This window comes from Hyaena hyaena, unplaced genomic scaffold, assembly GCF_003009895.1.
Source record: "Hyaena hyaena isolate Hyena2069 unplaced genomic scaffold, ASM300989v1 scaffold_1593, whole genome shotgun sequence".
In the NCBI taxonomy this organism is placed as follows: domain Eukaryota; kingdom Metazoa; phylum Chordata; class Mammalia; order Carnivora; family Hyaenidae; genus Hyaena; species Hyaena hyaena.
The window spans coordinates 167801-188601 of record NW_024082225.1 but is presented as its reverse complement, the minus strand read 5'-3'; the positions used below and the strand labels follow the sequence as shown (position 1 = coordinate 188601).

Below are 20801 nucleotides of genomic sequence, written 5' to 3'. Positions count from 1 at the left end.
CAGAAATATGAAAAGATGCTCACCATCACTCATTATCAGGAAAATGCAAATCAAAACTACAATGAGATATCACCATACACCATTCAGAATGGCTAAAATTAACAAGACAGGAATAAGTCAGTCGTAGAAAGACAAATATATGATTTCACTCATGTGGAATTTAAGAATCAAAACAAATGATCATAGGGGAAAAAAGAGAGAGAGAGAGAGAGCCAAACAAAAAACTGTTAACTATAGAGAACAAACAGATAGTCACCAGAGAAGAGGTGGGTGGATGAGTGAAAAAGGTGATGGGGAATAAGAGAACACTTACTGTGACAAGCACTGAGTAATGATCAGAAGTGTTGAATTGTGGGGAATAAGCTTAGGAATTCTCTGAGTTGGCACCAATGGGTTAACATGGGTTAACAAGGTTTAGGATGAAATCATTCAAGAGTGGTAATCAGGGCAGAAGCGCCCCAACATAGCACAAAAGCAGAGAGCTTCTTTCACAGGAGGGAAGGACCAGAATAGCTAAACAGGTAAACAGGGCTATACACTGGAGTAGGGAGAAGTTGTCCTGAGCAGAGCTTATTAGCACAAGAAAAGTGGCTTGTTGACCCTGAGGTAGCATGCTCTATATGTCTTACCCCTAGACAAGCCAAGATAAACATATGTGGTGCCTCACACCTGCCATAAGCAGCCATCTGCCCGGCTCGGTTTTTGTTTTGTATTAGACCTAAACCCTTAACATCAGATATCTTTGAAACCCCCTTTCCCTCACACACATGAGTTAACATTCACTGTTTCATTGTCTCTTTCTGCATGTCCATAATGTTTGTAAGCCTTCTGATCCTAATAAGAACAAAGCAAGGACCCTTACTTGGGGCTCTTGTCTCCTCCCAGACATTAGCCTTTCTCACATTTTAATTCTACATCCACTCTCTCGCTGGAAAAGTGAGAACTCCAGACCCAGAGTCTAGGACATTGAATCCTCACACTGTACACCAAAACTAATATAATAGATTATATTAATTATAGCGGAATTATTTAATTTAAAAATGAATAAATAAAATCTTAAAATAATTCTGCTTTATTATACCAACAAGAAACTTAGATTAATTTGTTTTGATTCACTTTGTGTTTCTATAAATGTTGGGTTTTTTTATTTAAGTGTAGCATTATATATCTTTGTAAAACATTTGCGTGTCCTAAACTAAATTAATTTGCATTAAGTAAAATCTTGCCCTTACCACTGCCTCTCCACCCAGGACCATCACTTCTTCTATACATAATTAAATTTTATTTCCAAACTTTTCTCATATTTAATTGAAGAGTATGTGTAAATATATATTCATATTTTAAACTGTCTTAGATCATCAGTAACATTATACACATACTTCTCCATCTTACTTTTTGCATTGAACAATATATCCTGGAGGTGACAGCATAGCAATACATAGGATATTACTCATTTCTTTGTGTAGTTGTCAAGTCATCTATTTTGTGGCTGTAACATTTTCTATTGAAGAATATTTGAATTTCATGTATTATCATCTCAAATTGTGCTGCTGTTAATAATTCTAAGTATATATCTTTTAGTAATATTCCAGATTTTTTGTTCCTTTGACCCACAGCTTTATTTAGATAAAATTGACAAATAAACCCATACATCTTTAATGTATACAATGTGATGATTTGATATATTTGTACATTTTGTGACATGATTACCACAATCAAGTTAATTAATACACTCATCACCTCACATATTTACCTTTTGTGCATGTGTGTGGTGACCAGGCTTAGGATCTACTCTCAGCAAATTTCAAATATTATTATTGTATAGCATTACTACACAGTATTTTTTTAAATAACATTTTATTTTATTTTATTTTATTATTATTTTTTTACAAATAGTTTATTGTCAAATTAGTTTCCACATAACACTCAGTGCTCATCCCCAAAGTGCCCTCCTCCATGCCCATCCCCCCCTCCCCCCCACATCCATCAGTCCTCAGTTTTTGTCAGCATTCAAGAGTCTCTCATGGTTTGCCTCTCTCCCTTTCCCCCACCATTTCCGCCCTTCTTCTCCCCCTTGTTCCTCCGTCAAGTTCCTCCTAATCCTCCTATACGTGCAAACATATGATATTTGTCCTTCTCTGCCTGACTTATTTCGCTCAGCATAACACCCTCAAGGTCCATCCATGTTGCTACACATGGCCAGATTTCATTGTTTCTCATTGCCATGTAGTATTCCATGGTATAGATAAACCACATCTTCTTGATCCATTCATCTGTTGATGGACACTTAGGCTCTTTCCATGTTTTAGCTATTGTGGAGAGTGCTGCTATGAACATTGGGGTACATGTGCTCCTATGCCTCAGCATTTCTGTATCCCTTGGGTAAATTCCTAGCAGTGCTATTGCTGGGTCATAGGGGAGTTCTATTGTTAGTTTCCTGAGGAACCTCCACACTGTTTTCCAGAGGGGCTGTACCAGTTTACATTCCCACCAACAGTGTAGGAGGGTGCCCGTTTCTCCACATCCTCGCCAGCATCTCGAGTTCTCTGATTTGCTCATTTTAGCCACTCTGACTGGTGTGAGGTGGTATCTCAGTGTGGTTTTGATTTGTATTTCCCTGATGAGGAGGGATGCTGAGCATCGTTTCATGACTACACAGTATTTTTAACTTACACATTCATCTTGTAACTGAAAGCATGTACTCTTTCACCAGCATTATACATTTACCCCACTTTCTAACCTCTGCTAATCACCAGTCTATTCTCAGTTTTTATGACCCAGACTCATCAAGGTGGGATCACTAGGGCAAAGTGTAATGTGTGTATAATTTTCCTAAAGATGGCCTAATTTGCCAAATTGTAGGCATAACATTTTGTGGACTCACTAACATTGTGTGACAGCAGCTATTTTTCTTCACTTTCACCCACAGAATGTCAAACTTTGCAATTTCTCCTAATAGTCTAATAGGGGTTAACTGATATCTTAGTGTAGATGCCATTTCTAATTAGCATTTCCCTTACTAGAATGAGAAATTAGATATGTTTAAGGACCATATAGGTTAAAAAATTATTTCTACTTACCTTTATCACAATCATCTTGTCTTTTATTTCCTAACCTCTCAAATTCAGGCAAAAGATATATGTTAACAATCAAGGAGCATCTAGACCTGCAGTATGCAAACACTTGGACTATGTTCCCATCTTAAGCATTTATCCCTCTCACAGAGTACCTCAGATAAAAGTTTCCCTTAGCTAATGTTCCTTTTTCATTGCTGTGACACATGTTCAGCTCATTATGTTTTATGCTTTTAAATAAATTAAATAAAATCCTAGAAAGGAGGATTTTAGTCAACATTTATAATATTTAACAATTAGAATTTATGCATTCATAACAGAATGTCAGAAACACCAAAATAGAGTATGTATGCATCTATCTATCTATTTATCATCTATTTATTTTAGAAAAAATATTTTCATTTTTTAAAAAAATATTTAATTTTTTGGAGAGAGATACAGGTGAACAGAGATGAGGCAAAGAGAGGGAGAAATAATCTTAAGCAGTATCTACACTCAGCATGGAGCCTGATACCAGGCTCAATCTCATGACCATGAGATCATGGCCTGAACCAAAATCAAGAGTCAGAAGCTTAACTGACTGAGCACCCAGACTCCTCTATATGCATTTATTTTAAAAAATCATTTACAAGGACCTACTGTGTGCACAGCTATTTTTTTAAACTATGTCAATAGAAAGACCAGGGCTGAATATGAAGTAACCACCACAAAAAGAGTTATTCTTTCTGCTAAACAGAAAATTTCAGATTCTTGCCCTTCATTTTCCCAAGAAGGATCATGTAAAAGAAGGATTCTTGAGAGCTGGTTTCTCACACTATCAAATAATAGTCATTAAGTTGGTAGTTGGTTCAAGAATGAGTTATGGAAATGTCTGTGAACTCCCTGAGGGCAATGGATCAGGATTGCTTCAGGGAGGCACTAAGTCAACTTTTTAGGCACAAGTGTCATACCAACACTGATAATAATTCAGGAGATGGCTGCCTCACTTTTCCCATTTTCATCCCCAACATACTGATGTAGATAGGCTTTCCCAGAGTCCTCCAAGTCCTTAAAAATTTCTTTTTTAAGAAGAATTTTTGCATCACTTGCTACAGTCTCAAGGAAATAATTTTGCAAGTAGAAACTCTTTTTAAAATAAATACCAGTGGCAATAAATCCTCCGCTAACAGCACAGAATATTTCCACATATCTCAACAGTTTGCCCCCTAAGGATTCATCATCCTTCTCAATTGACAGCAAATGGGGAGACACAAGGTTTGCTTTGAGTTTCTCCACTGACACATTCAAGTCCTTGGCCACAGTTTTCAAGGATGCATCATCCAGCCCAAAGTAAGACCTATAGAGGGTTAAAGTTTCCTCCAGCTTTTCCATGTCTTTATCATTGATCAAGCCCACTAAAGGGATGGTGGCTGATGCTCCAGCCTTCAGGGCCTCCAGCCATACCTTCTGTTTCAGAGAATCCTTCTTCTTGTCAATAGCAGCCTCAGTGACATTGGGCATATATTGCATGAAGATATGGCGCTTGTGGGCTGGGAGCTCCCTCAGAAGGGTAGTCTCTAGGCTTTGGAAATCATAGCTCGACAAATCAAAGTTGGAGATCAAGAAGACCTGAGTTGTACCCATATTGGCATTCTGCAGCTGTGTCACACAGTCATTGCGGATCTTTTGCAGGATTTCATGCTCATTGAATGTGGTGGGTTTACTCAGTTTTAGATTATGTAAATCGCTGTCCACTTTAGTTCGGACAAAGTAGAAATTTTTCTTCATTTTTTTAATTGCCATAGCCAGATGCTCATCATTGATTGTGAAGCGTGTAGAAGAGATGATAATAAAGAAGTCATACTCACCAAATTTCATTTGTTTCAGATACTTCTGTGGCTTTAAGTTAATAGACATCATGCCAGGCAGATCCCATAATGTCACATTGGGAAACTTTGGGTGTCTGTATGAAATTCTGTTCAAGGTTGTCTCCACTGCCCCAGTGGGGGCAGCCAATTCATCCTCATGCCCCACTCCCCGCAAGGCATTGATGAAGCTGGACTTCCCTGTCCCAGACTCCCCAGTCACAGCAATGCTCAGTGGAGCATTGTCAATATCTCTCAATGCATCATTAATTGCAGAAACTGCTCTCTGAAGGTCGCCTTCCTTTAGGTGTGATTGAATCGATGTGATGGTTTCCTGAGAGAGGATTTTGCTTTCTGTCTTGAATTCCTTAAAAAACTTGTCAAAGCTGGAGGCCAAATCACCACAGTTTTTAGGAGAGGGTGTAATAGAGGAGGACTGACCCATTGCTGAACAGTAGAGGGCACTAGAGGAAGGAGAGAGGAGGGAAAGTAAAAGAGTTAGTACAACAAGAGGTGACTTGGGGTGTACTATTATGGGCAGGGAGAACCTCAGTGCTGGCCACCACATTGCATCCAGGAGCCCTTCTCTGTCCACCTGGATGTAAAGTTTGCCCTTGTTCAGGCTCTTTTCTTATCTTGAAAAATCCTTTTTCTTTAATACTCTTTTCATTTTCCAGACTAATTTCAAAGCCTGATTCTTCTATTTGACCTTTCCTTCCCACATTATTCTTTATTTGTTTCACCTCATCTTTCTTTAAGTGTAATGTAATGAAAATAATACTTTTTCATGATGTTAAATCTAATAAGACTTCACCAGATTTGCCCCCATACCTTTCTCACTGTGCTGTAAGACCCTCCAGAAAACCCACCTCTTATAACCTCGAATATCACCATGTAATAGACCTTGGTTTTCATATAAGGCAGCTAAATAAGGATTAGCGCATCCTTACTTCTCAGAAAATATACTCTATATCTTCATTAGGAAATAGAAACTTGTAATGATTACAAATGTGTTTTTTGTTTTCTTTTGTTTTGTTTTTTACCGAGAAGGTATGGTGACTCATGAAACAAGGAGTTGAAAGCACTCTCTGATTTTCCTGGAACATAAATAGTATGTGGTATGGATTCCCATGTTCTAAAAAACCATGTTGAATTATCCACCTGGGGCTTACTTTGAACCATCCCAATTGTTCTGAGACCCCAACCTTCATCTTCTTCATGCCTTTGTAGAAGAGAGGACAGAAATCAAGTCAAGGAGAGAACTGGGAGACTGACTGCAATAGAGTGTCATTGATGGAAAAGATGATGGTAGCAAGGAGTGAAGCAGGAGCTGAATGGGATGTAGGTCAGCCATGACAAAGAAGTCTCTCTGCCACCTTCTCTAATGCCAATTAAACTGAGCTGGATCTGGAGTCCCGGACCTATGTGATCACTGGAGACTTATACTTGGAGATATGGTATCAGAGGAAATCATATACACGGCACTAAAGGTAATGTGAAAGATATGTATACTGTCCCCCCCAGAGATTGAGAGCAGAAGATTTAGATCAGGAAAGAAGTCACCTTAGGTCATCACTGATGTCTGGGCAGTGGTGTTGCAGAGGTGTCCTTTGGTTAAATGTTAGGGCTCAGACACATTCTCCAGGGGCTTCCTGGGAGCCACAGCCTGGAGCTGAGGACAGAAGATGGCAAAAACAAATTTGGGAGGAAATTATTCAGAGCAAGTGCACCAACTACAGACTGGTATACATACGAATGAGGAGTGCAAACATACTTCTTAGAAGAGAGGAGTGTGGAAATCTAGCTTGTCTAGGGTGAAAGGGACAGCTATTAAGCAACTAAAAAAGGATGACACCAAAACTTCTGACTGCCCAGCAGGAATATTCGTCACATGCATAAGAATGGAAATCTTAAGTGTGTGGCATGTACAAGGTCAACCCCTCGCTGTGTGGAGAACAAATCACCCCACCACCCCTTTGGGAAGTAAGCAGCACACAAAGCAGAATGAGCAATACTGAATGTGGAAGATGTTACAAACCAGGTCTCAAGGAGGAGCCATTGAGGTGAGAGTTAACGCTATCAGGTGTGGTCTCATGCCTGTGCATTCTCAAAGGATGTGGGGAAAAATACACAGGAGGGTGAGGCAATCCTTGATTGAGGCAAAGAACAAATGTAGTAAAAGGGAACTAAATGACAGAGTCGTGAGGGCAAACAGATGTGGATAGCAAAATTCTCTGTGTTGATCACATTTCAACAACACAAAAGGCATGCCCTATTGTTAAGGTTCCAAACCTCACCTGATGTTGTATGTGAAGTTCTGTTTTCTAGTATATTCTGTTGCAACAGCAATGCAGGGGTAGCAGGGGTAGAGTATTTTTTATGATATCCGTAGGAGCTTGTATTCCAACCTAAAAGTGTGTCTTCTGCAGTTGAAGAATAAATGGAAAAGAATGTGAGAAATCCATGCTAATAAACTTTAGATGTGCCTCTGTACACATATTTCTCATCTTATCCTCTTAACAACACTTCAAGGACATTATAATCATTTCCACTTTCAAATTAAGTATTTACACAAAATATAAAAAATAAATATTCAAAGAGGTACATGCACTCCAAAGTTTGTAGAAGAATTATCAACAATAGCAAACTATGGAAAGAGTCCAAATATCCATGTCCATCTCTCTCTTAAAAATAAATAAACATTAAAAAAAACCCAAATAAGCAAATGAACATATGGGAAGAAAAAAGAGATAGAGGGAAACAAACCACAATAGGCTCTTAATGATAGAGAAAAAACTGAGGGCTTATGGAGGGAGGTGGGGGGGGTAGGCTAGATGAGTGATGGGTACTAAGGATGGCACTTGTGATGAGCACTAGGTGTTGTATGTAAGTGTTGAATCACTGAATCCTATTCCTGAAACCAATATTACATTGTATGTTAACTAACCAAATTTTAAATAAAATATATTTTAAAAGAGATAGAAAAAATGGAGCTTGAAGAAAAAAATCAAGTAAATGATGAAGTTGAGAGATAGATGAAAGAAAACCCACTATTAGCAAAGGATTCAAGGTGAGGGCCCTCATCCAAGGGCAGATCTCTGCCTGATGAAGCAAAGACGGAACACACAATTGGTAGGGAGAGGTGTGACTAGGACTCAAAATGAAGTCAGTATAAATATATAAGATTCATATTTCGATGGAGTGTTGTGTTAAAATGAAAGCCACAGGGCCATAGTAGAGCCACTTAAGTCTAAGCCCCAAAGAAGCAAACCAAGCCTTAATATTTAACAGCAGTTTCAATCCCTGGTAATGTAATCGTTCACAAGTTAACAGGGCAATTTCCTGGTCAGCACTGAAAACTGTACTGAAAAATCCCCTTCTATCCCCTTAGAGAGGCAATCTTGCCTATGACGATGGTTTCTTTGCAAATAATTGTTTTTCTGTTTTCTCTCTTCTCTTAAAAATCTTTTCATTTCTGGGGCGCCTGGGTGGCTCAGTGAGTTAAGGGTCCAAATTCGGCTTGAGTCATGAGGTCCTGGCTCAGCTCATGATCTCCCAGTTTCTGGGTTTGAGCCCTGCATCAGGCTCTGTGCTGATGGCTCAGAGCCTGGAGCCTGCTTCAAATTCTGTGCCTCCCTCTCTCTCTGCCCTTCCCCTCCCTACTAATAGCTTCTCTCTCTCTCTCTCTCTCTCTCTTCCTTCTTCTCTCAAAAATAAATTAACCTTAAAAATTTTTTTTTCAACTTTCCATTTCTGCAGTATAATGGAACTCCTTTCTATTTGCTTATGGCATACTGCCCAATTCAAAATCATTTAATAAAGACCTAATGAGGTCTTTAGAATTTGCTTAGTTGAATTTTTTTTCAATAGATTTGGCGACAGTGTCTAGATCCAAAGCAAACTTCTGACTGGGTTTGTGGACAACGAGAAACATAGGTGTGGAGTCCATGAATTCTTTCAAGTTCACTGATTTTCTCATCTCTTTCAAGGACCATTGGTAACACTATCTTGGTTTGAGTTCTGGGTTTTTGTTTTGTTTTGTATTTTTATTTTTTTATTTTTTTGCATTATAGCTCGATCAAATGAGATTTCCAGCCCAGATGAAGGATCACTATGTCACTTACAGAAGGTTCTGACAGAGCACCAGTTCTTAGCCTTTGGTTCAGTCCACAAGTCCACATTGGAATCTCTTCCCCAATTTACAGTCCACAGTCTCCATTTACCACTGTTTTCTGTCTGTTACCTATTTCTTATCTGCTGTCTCTATTAATGGAATCTGCTGGTTTAGTCCATTCCATGATGGAAATTGATGGTGAGGAGTAGAGGGCATTTTATTGAATAGTCCACAGTAAACTTCTAAACCCTTGCCTTTTTGGTCTGAACTTATATTCCAAGTTGGGAACTGTTGGTTGTAGCTACAGATCTCCATGTATGTGAAATCAGTCTGCAGTCTCCATTCTTTAAAGTCTGTTATTTCAATCCTTGCCCTAATCCCTAGTTATTTGGCTACTGGCTATGTTTATAATTCAATAACTCAGTACTGTTGTTTTCTGTTAATAAGTACATGTGGTAAAGGATTCTCTTAAAGTAAAGTAGTAAATAAACAAATTAATAAATAAGCAAACAAAAATAAATGAGATCCTTTAAACTCTAAAATGTTAAGTGGTTTACCTCCAGCACATTGTGTATGTTATTTCTAAGATCTATGGTTCTGCCTCTTACTCTGTTGGTGAGAATGAAAACTGGTGTAGACACTCTAGAAAACAATATGGAGGTTACTCACAAAGTTAAAAAAAAGAACTACCCTATGATCCAGCAATGGCAGTGTTAGCTAATTACTCAAGGAATTAAAAAATCTGAATTCCAAAGGATACATTCACCTCAATGTTTATAGCAGCATTATCTATAATTGCCAAATTATGGAAAGAGCCCTTGCAATGTCATTTGCAATGACATGGATGGGGATATAGAGAGTATTATGCTACAAGAAATAGGTCAGTCAGATATAGAAACATACCATATGATTTCAATCATTTGTAGAACTTAAGAAACAAAACAAATGATCACAGGGACAAAAAAGAGAGGCAGACCAAGTAAAGACTCCTAACTATAGAGAACAAACTTATGGTTACCAGAGGGGAGGTGGGTAAAGGGATGGGGATTAAGGAGTGCATTTGTGAAGAGCAATGGGTATTGTATGCAAGTTTTGAATCACTAAATTGTACACTAATACTACACTGTTTTTTAAATAACTAGAATATAAGCAAAAACTTAAAAAAAAGAATTTTGGTTCTGGAAGCCATAAAAATCTACAAGCTTGTTTTGTGTCTCAAATAAGTTGGCTTGGTAACTTTCAGGTTGGGCATCACAAAATAAGGCCACACACACACACACACACACGTGTGAGTTGCCTCTTATTTGCAACTAGATATGGTTGGACAGAAGTGTTTAACTCCATTTATGGCTAGGGTCCTTCCAAACTGCTGCCAGCCCTCAGGGGAATTACAACATAGAATTACAGTGGCCTTTATAGGGAACATACAACTAAATAAGATCATTTAAGAAGTGCACTTAAAAGCAAAGCGTCAAAATTCCAAAACTCACTTCACTGAAAGTGTCATTGCAAAAAGCTGGTAAAAAAAGAAACGGAAAAAAACAACAAAAGAAATACCTAGTACAGAAGACTACAGGACTGATGTCATTCTTATTTGCTTTCTACTATCCTCCTTTATTTGAATACTCACTCTAAGTTATACTTTGTTTGAAATGCCTTGACAGAAACCATAAACAGAAGTCAGCTGTAGAGTCAATTCAAAGTTCAATTATTCCTTTGCCAGCCCCCCAATTTCCCCTGCTTATCTTGAAGGGCTTGTGAGTTATTTATCTTAGGAAACCGAAATAGTTATTGGAGGAATCTGCATCTTTTCTCTTCTCTCTAAAGCTACACATCTTATCTTGTCTTCAAAATATAAACACACCCAAAATAGCTGGAAGGTAAAGGGAGAAAAGGGAAAGAGGTCTATTATACTGCAAAAAATGTAGTATTATACTGCCAAGAAATGGGTGCTGTGCCTAAACTCTGGAACAGTTTCCTTAAGATAAATTCCAGGGATAAACACAAATCTTAAAAATCTCCTCTAAAGACTTAAAAACGCATGCAGATTGAAAGTTAGGAGATGGAGAACCATCTATCACACTAAGTGTTATCAAAGGAAGGCTGGGTGGTCACACTTATATAGACAAACTAGATTTTAAAACAAAGATTGTAACAAGACATGAAGAAGGGGATTATATCATAATTAAGGGATCTACCCACCAAGAAGATCTAACAGTTGTAAATATTTATGGCCCCACATGGAATACCCAAATATATAAATCAATTAATCACAAACATAAAGAAACCCATTGATAATAATACCATAATAGTAGGGGACTTCAACTCCCCACTTAAAGCAATGGATAGAAAATCAATAAGGAAACAATGGCTTTGAATGACACACTGGACCAGATGGCCTTAATAGATATATTAAAAACATTTCAACCTAAAGCAGCAAAATACACATTCTTCTCGAGTGCACATGGAACATTCTCCAGAATGCATCACATATCACATATCAGCCCTCAACAAGTACAAAAAGGATCGAGATCATACCTTGCATATTTTCAGACCACAATGCTATGAAACCAGAAATCAACCACAAGAAAAAGTTTGTAAAGACCATAAACACATGTAGATTAAAGAACATCCTACTAATGAATGAATGGTTAAGAAAGAAAATAAAGAGGAAATTAAAAAACACATGGAAGCCAATGAAAATAAAAACATGATAGTCCAAACCATCTGAGATGCAGTAAAGGCATAATAGTGAAGGATATAGCAATCCAGACCTTCTTAAAGAAGGAAGAAAGACCTCAAATACACAACCTACCTTATACCTTAAAGAGCTGGGAAAATAACAGCAAATAAAGCCAAAAACAAACAGAAGATGGGAATTAACAATGATTAGAGCAGAAATCAATGATATAGACATTTTTAAAAAGTAGAACAGATCAAGGAAATCAGGAGCTGCCTCTTTGGAAGAATTCACAAAGTTGATAAACCGGATTGATCAACAAGAAAAAGGAAAGGATTCAAATAAATAAAATCACAAGTGAAAGAGGGGAGATCACAACCAACACCACAGAAATACAAAAAATAATAAGAGAATATTATGAGCATTTATATGCCAACAAATTGAGCAATCTGGAAAAAAAAATGGACCAATTCCTAGAAACATATAAACTATGAAAACTCAAACAGGAAGAAATAAAAAACTTGAACAGACCCATAACCAGTAAAGAAGTTGAATCAGTAATCAAAACTCTCCTCTGGGACACATCAAAGGTGGTTATAAATAGGGAAGTATATAGAAATCCAGAAAGTTCTCAGAAACACAACCTAAACTTACACCTTAAAGAGTGGGAAAAAGAACAGCAAATAAAACTCAAACCTAGCAGAAGAAAGGAAATGATAAAGATTAAAGTAGAAATCAATGCTATCTAAACCAAACCAAACCAAAGCAACAAAAAACAAACAAAAACCAACCAACCAACAACAACCACAAAGAGTAGAACAGATCAGTGAAAAGCCAGAAACTGATTCTTTGAACAAATTAACAAAATTGATAAACCCCTAGCCAGTGTGATCAAAAATAAAAAAGAAAGGACCCAAATAAATAAAATAAAAAATGAAAGAGATATTATGACCAACATTGCAGAAATACAAACAATAATAAGAGAATATTATAAACAATTATACACCAATAAAATGGGGAATATGAATGAAGTGGACAAATTCCTAGAAACATAAACTCCCAAATCTAAAACAAAAAGAAATAGAAAATCTGAACAGACTTATAACCAGTAAAGAAGTCAAATTAGTAATCTCCCAAAAACAAGAGTCCAGAGCTAGATGGCTTTCCAGAAGAATTCTACCAAACATTTAAGGAAGAGTTAACACCTATTCTTTTGAAGCTGTTCCAAAAAGTAGAGATGGAAGGAAAACTTCCAAACTCATTCTTTGAAGCCAGCATTACCTTGACTCCAAAACCAGACAAAGACCCCACTAAAAAGGATAACTACAGACCAATTTTCCTGAACACGGAAGCAAAAATACCCAACAAGATATGAGCCAAACAGATCCAACTATACATTAAAAGACTTATTCACCAAGATCAAGTGGGGTTTACACTTTGGATACAGGGCCAGTTCGATATCCACAAAAGAAACAAAGTAATATATCACAGTAATAAAAGAAAGGACAAGAACCACATGACCCTCTCAAAGATGGAGAGAAAGTATTTGACAAAATACAGCACACCTTCTTAATAAAAATCCTTTAAAAAGTGGGAATAGAAAGATTATACCTCAAGATCATAAAAGCCATATATGAAAGACCCACTGCTAATATCATCCTCTATGGGGAAAAACAGAGTTTCCCCCTAAGGCCAGAAACATGACAGGGATGTCCACTCTTGCTACTGTTACTCAACATAGTGTGTTTCTATATATATGTAATAAAATGTGTGATACTTTTCTACCTCCTGAGGGTTTTGTTGTAATAGAGCTCTATTTAGTTGATTTGAAGCAAGCACTTGTAAGGATTGAGCACTCTAAAATTCTTAGAAAGATAGAAACTTACCTAAATGTTTTATTTATTTTTTTAATAGCTTATTGTCAAGTTGTTTACATATAACACTCAGTGGCTCATCCCAACAAGTTTACCTAAGTGTTTTTTTTAAGTTCATATAATCTGGAATAATATTCAATATTGAAGATATGTTAAGGCTGTTGGTTTAATTAAAATAAACATTTTCTTTAGAGTTATGAGCACTAAAATTAACATTTTTATTCTGCTTGTGTTTACCTAAAGTAAATAAATAAGGTGATGTCATCTCTGCTACAAAATGTTTTTTTAATAGATTAGGAGAACCATCAAGTGGAATTTATTTCTAGGACGCAAGATTACTTCAATATTCACAAAACAATCAATGTGACACATCACATCGCTAAGGTAAAGGATAAATCAACCCATGTGATCATGTTAATAAATGTAAAAAAATTGACAAAGTATAACATCAAAATCCTCAACAAAGAAGGTCTAAAGGGATCATACCTCAACATAATAAAGACCATATATGAAAAACTCTTAGTGAACATCATATTCATTGGAGAGAAAAAGAGAACATTTCTCCTAAGGTCAGGAACAAGGCAAGGATGTCCACTCTCACCACTTTTATTCAGCACAGTAGACAATATAAAGAAATGAAAGACATCCCAATTGTGAATAAATATTGAAGAAGTACAAATTTCATTATTTTGCAGATGATATGACATGATACTATTTGCAGAAAACCCTAAAAGCTCTACCAAAAACTACTAGAACAGATACATGAATTCAGTGAAGTCACAGGATACAAAAAACAATGTACAGAATTTTGTTGCATTACTATACACTAATAATAAAGTAGCAGAAAGAGAAATTAGGAAAACAATCCCATTTACAATTGCAGTGAAAACAATAATATAGTTAATAAACTTCACCTGTACTCTGAAAACTATAAAATATGGATAAAAGAAACTCAAGGTGAAGCAAGGAAATGGAAAGCCATTCCATGTTGATAGTTTGGAATAACTAATATTGTTAAATGTCTCTATTACCCAAAGAAAACTATAGGTTCAATGCAATATCTACAAACATGCCAACAGTTTTTCACAGAAATGGAATGAATAATTTTAAAATTTGTTTGGAACAAAAGACCCAGAATAGCAAAAGGAATCTTGAGAGAGAAAAATGAAACTAGAAGCATCACAATTCCAGGCTTCTAATTATATTACATAGTTGTAGCAATCAAAGCTGTATGATACTGGCATAAAAGTAGACATATAGATCAGTGAAACATAAAAGAAATCCCAGGAATAAACCCACAATTATATCATTAATTAATATTTAACAAAACAGGAAGGAATATACAGTAGCCAAGAGGCAGACTCTTTAACAAATGATGTGGGGAAATCTGGACAGCTACATGTCCAAGAATTAAACTGGATCATTTTCTTACGCCATACACAAATTAAACTCAAAATGGATTAAGGACCTAACTGTGAGGCCTGAAACCATGGAAGAGTGCACAGGGAGTAACATCTCTGACACCAGCCATGGCAACATTTTCCAGAGAGGTTTCCTGAGGCAAAGGAAACAAAAGGAAAATAAACTATTGGGACCACATCAAAGTTAAAAACTTGTGCACAGCAAAGAAAACAATTAACAAAACTTTAAGACAACTAAGAAGATATTTGGACATCATGTATGTGATAAAGAATTACTACCCAAATATGTAAGGAATTAATACAAGTGAAAACACAAAAGACAAATATCCCAATTAAAAAATGAGCAGAAGATATGAACAGCTGTTTCTCAAAAGAAGAAACCCAGATGTCCTACAGAGATATGAAAAGATGCTCAATATCACTCATCATCTGAGAAATGAAGATCAAAACCACAATGAAATACTATGCCATGCATGTCAGAAAGGCTAAAATTAAAAATGCAAGGGAAAAAATTGGGGAGAGGATGTGTACGAAAAGGAACCCTGGTGTGCTCTTGATAGGAATGCAAACTGGCCCAGGCACAGTGGAAAACAATATGGAAAATTCTCAAAAAGTTAAAAGTAGAATTATCCTACAATCTCGTAATTGCACTACTGGGTATTACCCAACAAATACAGAAACATTAATTCAAAGAGATACATGCACCCCTGTGTTTTTGTAACATTACTTTTAAAAGCTAAATTACGGGGGCGCCTGGGTGGCTTAGTCGGTTAAGCGTCTGACTTTCGTTTAGGTCATGATCTCGCGGTTCATGGGTTCGAGCCCCGCATCGGGCTCTGTGCTGACTGCCAGCTCGGAGCCTGGAGCTAATTTCGGAGTCTGTGTCTCCCTCTCTCTCTGACCCTCACCTGCTCACGCCGTCTCTCTTTCTCTCTCTTCTAGAAATAAATAAAAAAATATTAAAAAAAAAAAAAGCCAAATTACGGAAACTGACTAAAAGTCCATTGGTAAATAGATGGATAAAGAAGATATAGTCATATATCAAGATATATATAATGGAATGTTATTTGACCATAAAAAAGAATGAAATCTTGCGTTTTGTAAAGGCATCAATGGGGCAAGAAAGTATAATGCCAAGCCAGTCAGAGAAACACAAAAACCATGTGATTTAAATCATATGTGGAATTTAATAAACAAAACAAATGAACAAAGAAAAAAAAGGAGAGAGACATAAACTAACAGACTATACTATACTATAGAGAATAAACTGATAGTTACCAGAGAGGAGGTGGGTTAGTGGATGGGTACTAAGGAGTGAACTTCTTGTGATGAGCACCAGGTGCTGTATGAAAGTGTTGAATCACTATATTGCATGCTTGAAACTAATACAATATTCTATGTTAACTATACTGGAATTAAATTTTTTAAAAATTAAAATAACAAAATAAAAATAGTTTGGGAGAATAAATGACTGACTTCTCATGGTGTCTACTTATTTTGTGAGTAATCTAAGGCTAATTGTTAAGAACAGATCTAATATTGAATAGATGTTTACATAAATTTTATCAATATTTTAGGCAAAATTTTATAGAGTTTGAAAAATATTTTTGTTTAATTACAACCTTAAAGTTTTGATAAATTAAATTAAGTAATAATTTGTTAAATTCATTAAATATCAAGATCATTTCCAAGTAAGATAAAATAATGAAACATTAATTGCTAAACATTGGTTTCCTTTACTTTGACTTCTTTATTACAGGAAAACTTAAGAAAAAATGTAGGTTCATTTAAATCTTTTGGTATGCCTTAATGAAAGATTGTACTATAAAAAAACACATTTCCAGAAATTATGAAATGTATTCATAATTTTGCAATCTAAAAAATACTGATATAAACATAGTTAACAAGTACTTACTAGTTGCTTTTCCTAGAAAGTTTCTAAGGGTTCAGAACTGTAATTAACGTATGTGGTTAAAGCTTTTCTTTTTAAGAAAAATGGAAACATCTCTGAATGAAAGAAAAGTAGGAAATGTGCTTTTGGCAAAAAAAAAATATGTGGACTAGAGATGTACTTTTTAAAAAAGGCAAAAGAAGTTGTAGAAACACTGAATAATGAATCTTTGGAAAATAATTTTGTGCATCGTCAGAACTAATATTGGAATGAATACATTCTAATACAAAAGTAAGCTGATGCAAAATTATAATTTGGTTTCCTATCTGTTAAAAAAAAACAAAGCTTTTGCTTTTTGAACATTTGATCTAGTTTTGGTAATACATTATGAAAGATTCTGTAACATTTAAGAGATCGTCATAGAAAACAAGGATCTTGTATTTTATGTTGTATTTGTATAGGTATATAAATGTTCTATAAATTATGTGAAATTCTTGGAAATTTGATGTATCCTAGTTTAATGTTATCACTTGTAATTACTCTCTTATCTTCTGAAATTGCTGTCATCAAAACAGAGGTTCACACTAAAAGGACTGAAGAAGAGTATCAGGAAAATGCCCCATCCAACTTTTATGTAAAGGCATCCAACAACAGAATCTATAAAGGTTGTGGCATATGTGGATAATATCCATTCTGTTGCTCAAAAAATTCCCCTCATTGTGAGATTTTTGCCATTCTGATGTCAGGTAACATGGCAACACTCTCCTTATGAATCAGAGAAGATGGGTAAACAAATGGCTGTACATTGAACAGTCAGGGCTTTGGGAAGCACAGGATAGCTACTTGATTTTTCCTGAGTCCCTGGGAGTTTACCAGGGGTGCAAAATTATAATTTGGTTTCCTGGGATTTTACCAGGGACTCCATTGTTTTTGTTTTTTCATTACTTCACTCATCATAGTGCATTTAAAATAAGTCAAACTATGACTAGACATTAATGGAGAGACTTCTATAAAATTGTCTAAACAGTCTGCCAGCAATGTCTGACTGTCAGGTCTAGAATCATGGGAAAAATAAATTTTGCCCTCAGAGATATCATACCTATTCCTTCTGGATTTTAACACCTGTAGCTGGTTTTATTTAAGTGCCACCTAGTATGGAACATTAATATGTTCTTGTTATTGTATGTATGTTTTTCAGTTTGGTTCAAACTTTCCCCTGCAGCAATGCTAATACCCTCACACTGGCATAGAAACTGTTATAAAATGTATTTTCTACTTGGAATATACCTTCCACAATTTTCAGTGATTGAGGCAGCAATTTCATTGGACAAATCATACCAACCTCAACAAAAACCTTGCAAACTTCTTGAAATGATCACTGGACCCATCACCCTTAATCATCAGGCAAGGTTGAGAGATCTAATGGGATCCTCAAACTTAAAACTTAAAATAGCCAAACCTACTGGACTTCTCTAGCCTAATTTATTGCCTTTGGACTTGCTGACTGTTTGCAGTACCCTATTAGGCACTGACAGACCAATCTACTGGAATGAAACTTTCTGCTGATCTCTTGTTGTCTCATGCTAGTATGATCAACTATGGCAAAGTCTCTAATATTTTTACACTCAAGACTAACATCAATAAGTTAAAGAAGCCTTCCCAGATCCCAATTCAAAGTATTCTGTTGGTTATATTCTAGATCATGGTTACTGGGTATTCTGGAAATGTCATCAGAAGAATACAGCTTTTGAACCCCATTGAAAGAGATCACACCAAATGTTCCCAACCACTGACATTGCTACAAAAGTAAAATGTGCTGAGTCTTGGGTACACATCTCACAACTAAAGAAGGATTTCCTTGACACCTGGTTCTGGACAGATGCTAGAGACCTCTAAAGCAAATTGATGAGGAAGATAAGTAACATCAAGGTAGTGACATCTAACATCACGGTACACTGCTTTCACCCAAGACAACAGGTCAAGTGTTCATACTTTAAATGTGAAAAATATTCTCCTTTTCCTTTCCTTTACTCTGTCATAATCCTGGAAATATAATGCCTTCAATTGTATGTCTGATCCCTTTGCTCACAAGGGGTTAACCTCCAGAATGTAAAATAGACTTTTATTTTAGTCTAAGAGAAAAGTGAGATATCTATTGCTCAACTCCCTTGGATTATTGAGTTAGAAAAGACCAACCAGCAGACATTCATGACTCAGGATTTGTTATCTTTGCCAGTTCCAAACTTCCCTAGTTAAGTCACATACATGACAATTTGATCAAAACCTTTCCTTAACTCTTAAAGATATTGCAGAATTCATTGCTAAGACAATAGGTTCCCAACAAAGATCCTTAGACTCTCTGGCCAAAGATTTTATTGACAATAAATAGCCTCTGATTATCTTTTAGCTGAGCAACAGCTGTCTATACTATGATGTTCATCATTTTTTTAATGTTTATGTATTTATTTTGAGAGAGAGAGAGCTGCCAATGTAGAGCCAGATGAGGGCTTATGCCATGAACTATGAGATCATGACCTCAAGGCAATTCAAGAGCCAGATGCTTAACTGACTGAGCCACCCAGGGGTCCATACATGGGGCATATGGATTAACACTTCTGGGGAAGTTGAGACACAACTACATAAGGTCACTGAGCAAGCCACTTGGCTTCAAAAGATGACTCCTACAGTGGGGTCTTTCTTTGACTTCTTTGATTTTGATTATTTGGGTCTTTTTTTTTTTCACTGTAGGAGATGTTTATTTTTTATTTTTATTTTTTTACAAATAGTTTATTGTCAAGTTGGTTTCCATATAACACCCAGTGCTCATCCCCACAAGTGCCCTCCTCCATGCCCATCTCTCCTCTCACACCCCCCCCCTCCCTCCGATCAGTCCTCAATTTGTTCTCAGCATTCAAGAGTATCCCGTGGCTTGATTATTTGGGTCTTGAGAACCATGGCTTCAAAGTGCACTCTAACCATTGAAAATTATGCTGCTTATAAAAAAATAACATGCTTGATACATTGAATCCTCTCAAAAGTTTAAATGCATGTTCACAGATGCTGACCATCAAGTAAATAATCTCCCTGAGACTGGACCATCAGAAAAAAAAAAAAATGAATAGTTTTTTCGGACAGATAGTATGCATTCTCACCCAGTAAAAGGTATTTAGCATGAGATGAGGGGTATCTGATGGCAGAAGCTCTTGGGGAAAGCCCCTATCTATACTGACATGCCTGACATTCATACAATCCTTCTGCAGTTCACAGGAATAAAGTTTGTTCTCCAAACACCCTCTGAATATGTCCAAATAGTTAAATTATCTCAATGGCTTATAGTCATCCATCAGACATCCTGCTCCTCAGACTTTCAAGTCCACAGCACCCAAAACTGAGCATCCAGGCTCTCCCACACTTAGTCCTACAGGTCTATAATTTTATTTTTAGGTCTGTTCTCAATGCAAAGTGATTTCTTGCTTACCAGCTTCTGAAAGAAAAGAAACTCCTGGTGTCAGTGTTGAGCTCTGAATGTGTCCACTGGCAGCGCAGGAAATGTTGAGTCCTGTTGAAGTGCTCCCTGCGGGCCACAGCAGAAACACTTGTGCACAGACTGGGCTTGCACTGGAAGAGGACCTGTGTGCTGGTGTAATCACTGCAGAAATTAAAGAGCTGACTGTCCCCCAAAAGGTCTGAACTGTGTGTGAGTTGCTGTCAGGACTGAAATAGTCCCTGGTCTCTGTTCCACCCTCTCATGAACCTGGCCAATAGTAAAGAAGCAGCATCATATTAGCCCTGAATTTCCAGGAACAGAAAGTGAAATCAAATTCTGAAGGCTCCTCTTCTGAGAAACACAGCCATTGCTAGGAAGTGAAATTGAAGACAACATGGCCACCAGGTTTGTGTATT

At 36.6% G+C, this 20801-nt stretch overlaps 1 protein-coding gene across 1 annotated transcript; it reads right to left on the bottom strand.

The window, feature by feature from the left end:
- Window positions 1–3712: 3712 nt before the first annotated feature.
- LOC120226115 (T-cell-specific guanine nucleotide triphosphate-binding protein 2-like) lies at window positions 3713–20569 on the bottom strand. Its single transcript, XM_039224316.1, has 4 exons — window positions 20377–20569; window positions 7216–7341; window positions 6482–6590; window positions 3713–5382 (listed from the first exon to the last, which is right to left on the bottom strand). The coding sequence occupies exon 4, from the start codon at window positions 5361–5363 to the stop codon at window positions 4041–4043; it is 1323 nt and encodes a 440-aa protein (XP_039080247.1). The 5' UTR covers window positions 5364–5382; window positions 6482–6590; window positions 7216–7341; window positions 20377–20569; the 3' UTR covers window positions 3713–4040.
- Between the last annotated feature and the right edge of the window lie 232 nt (window positions 20570–20801).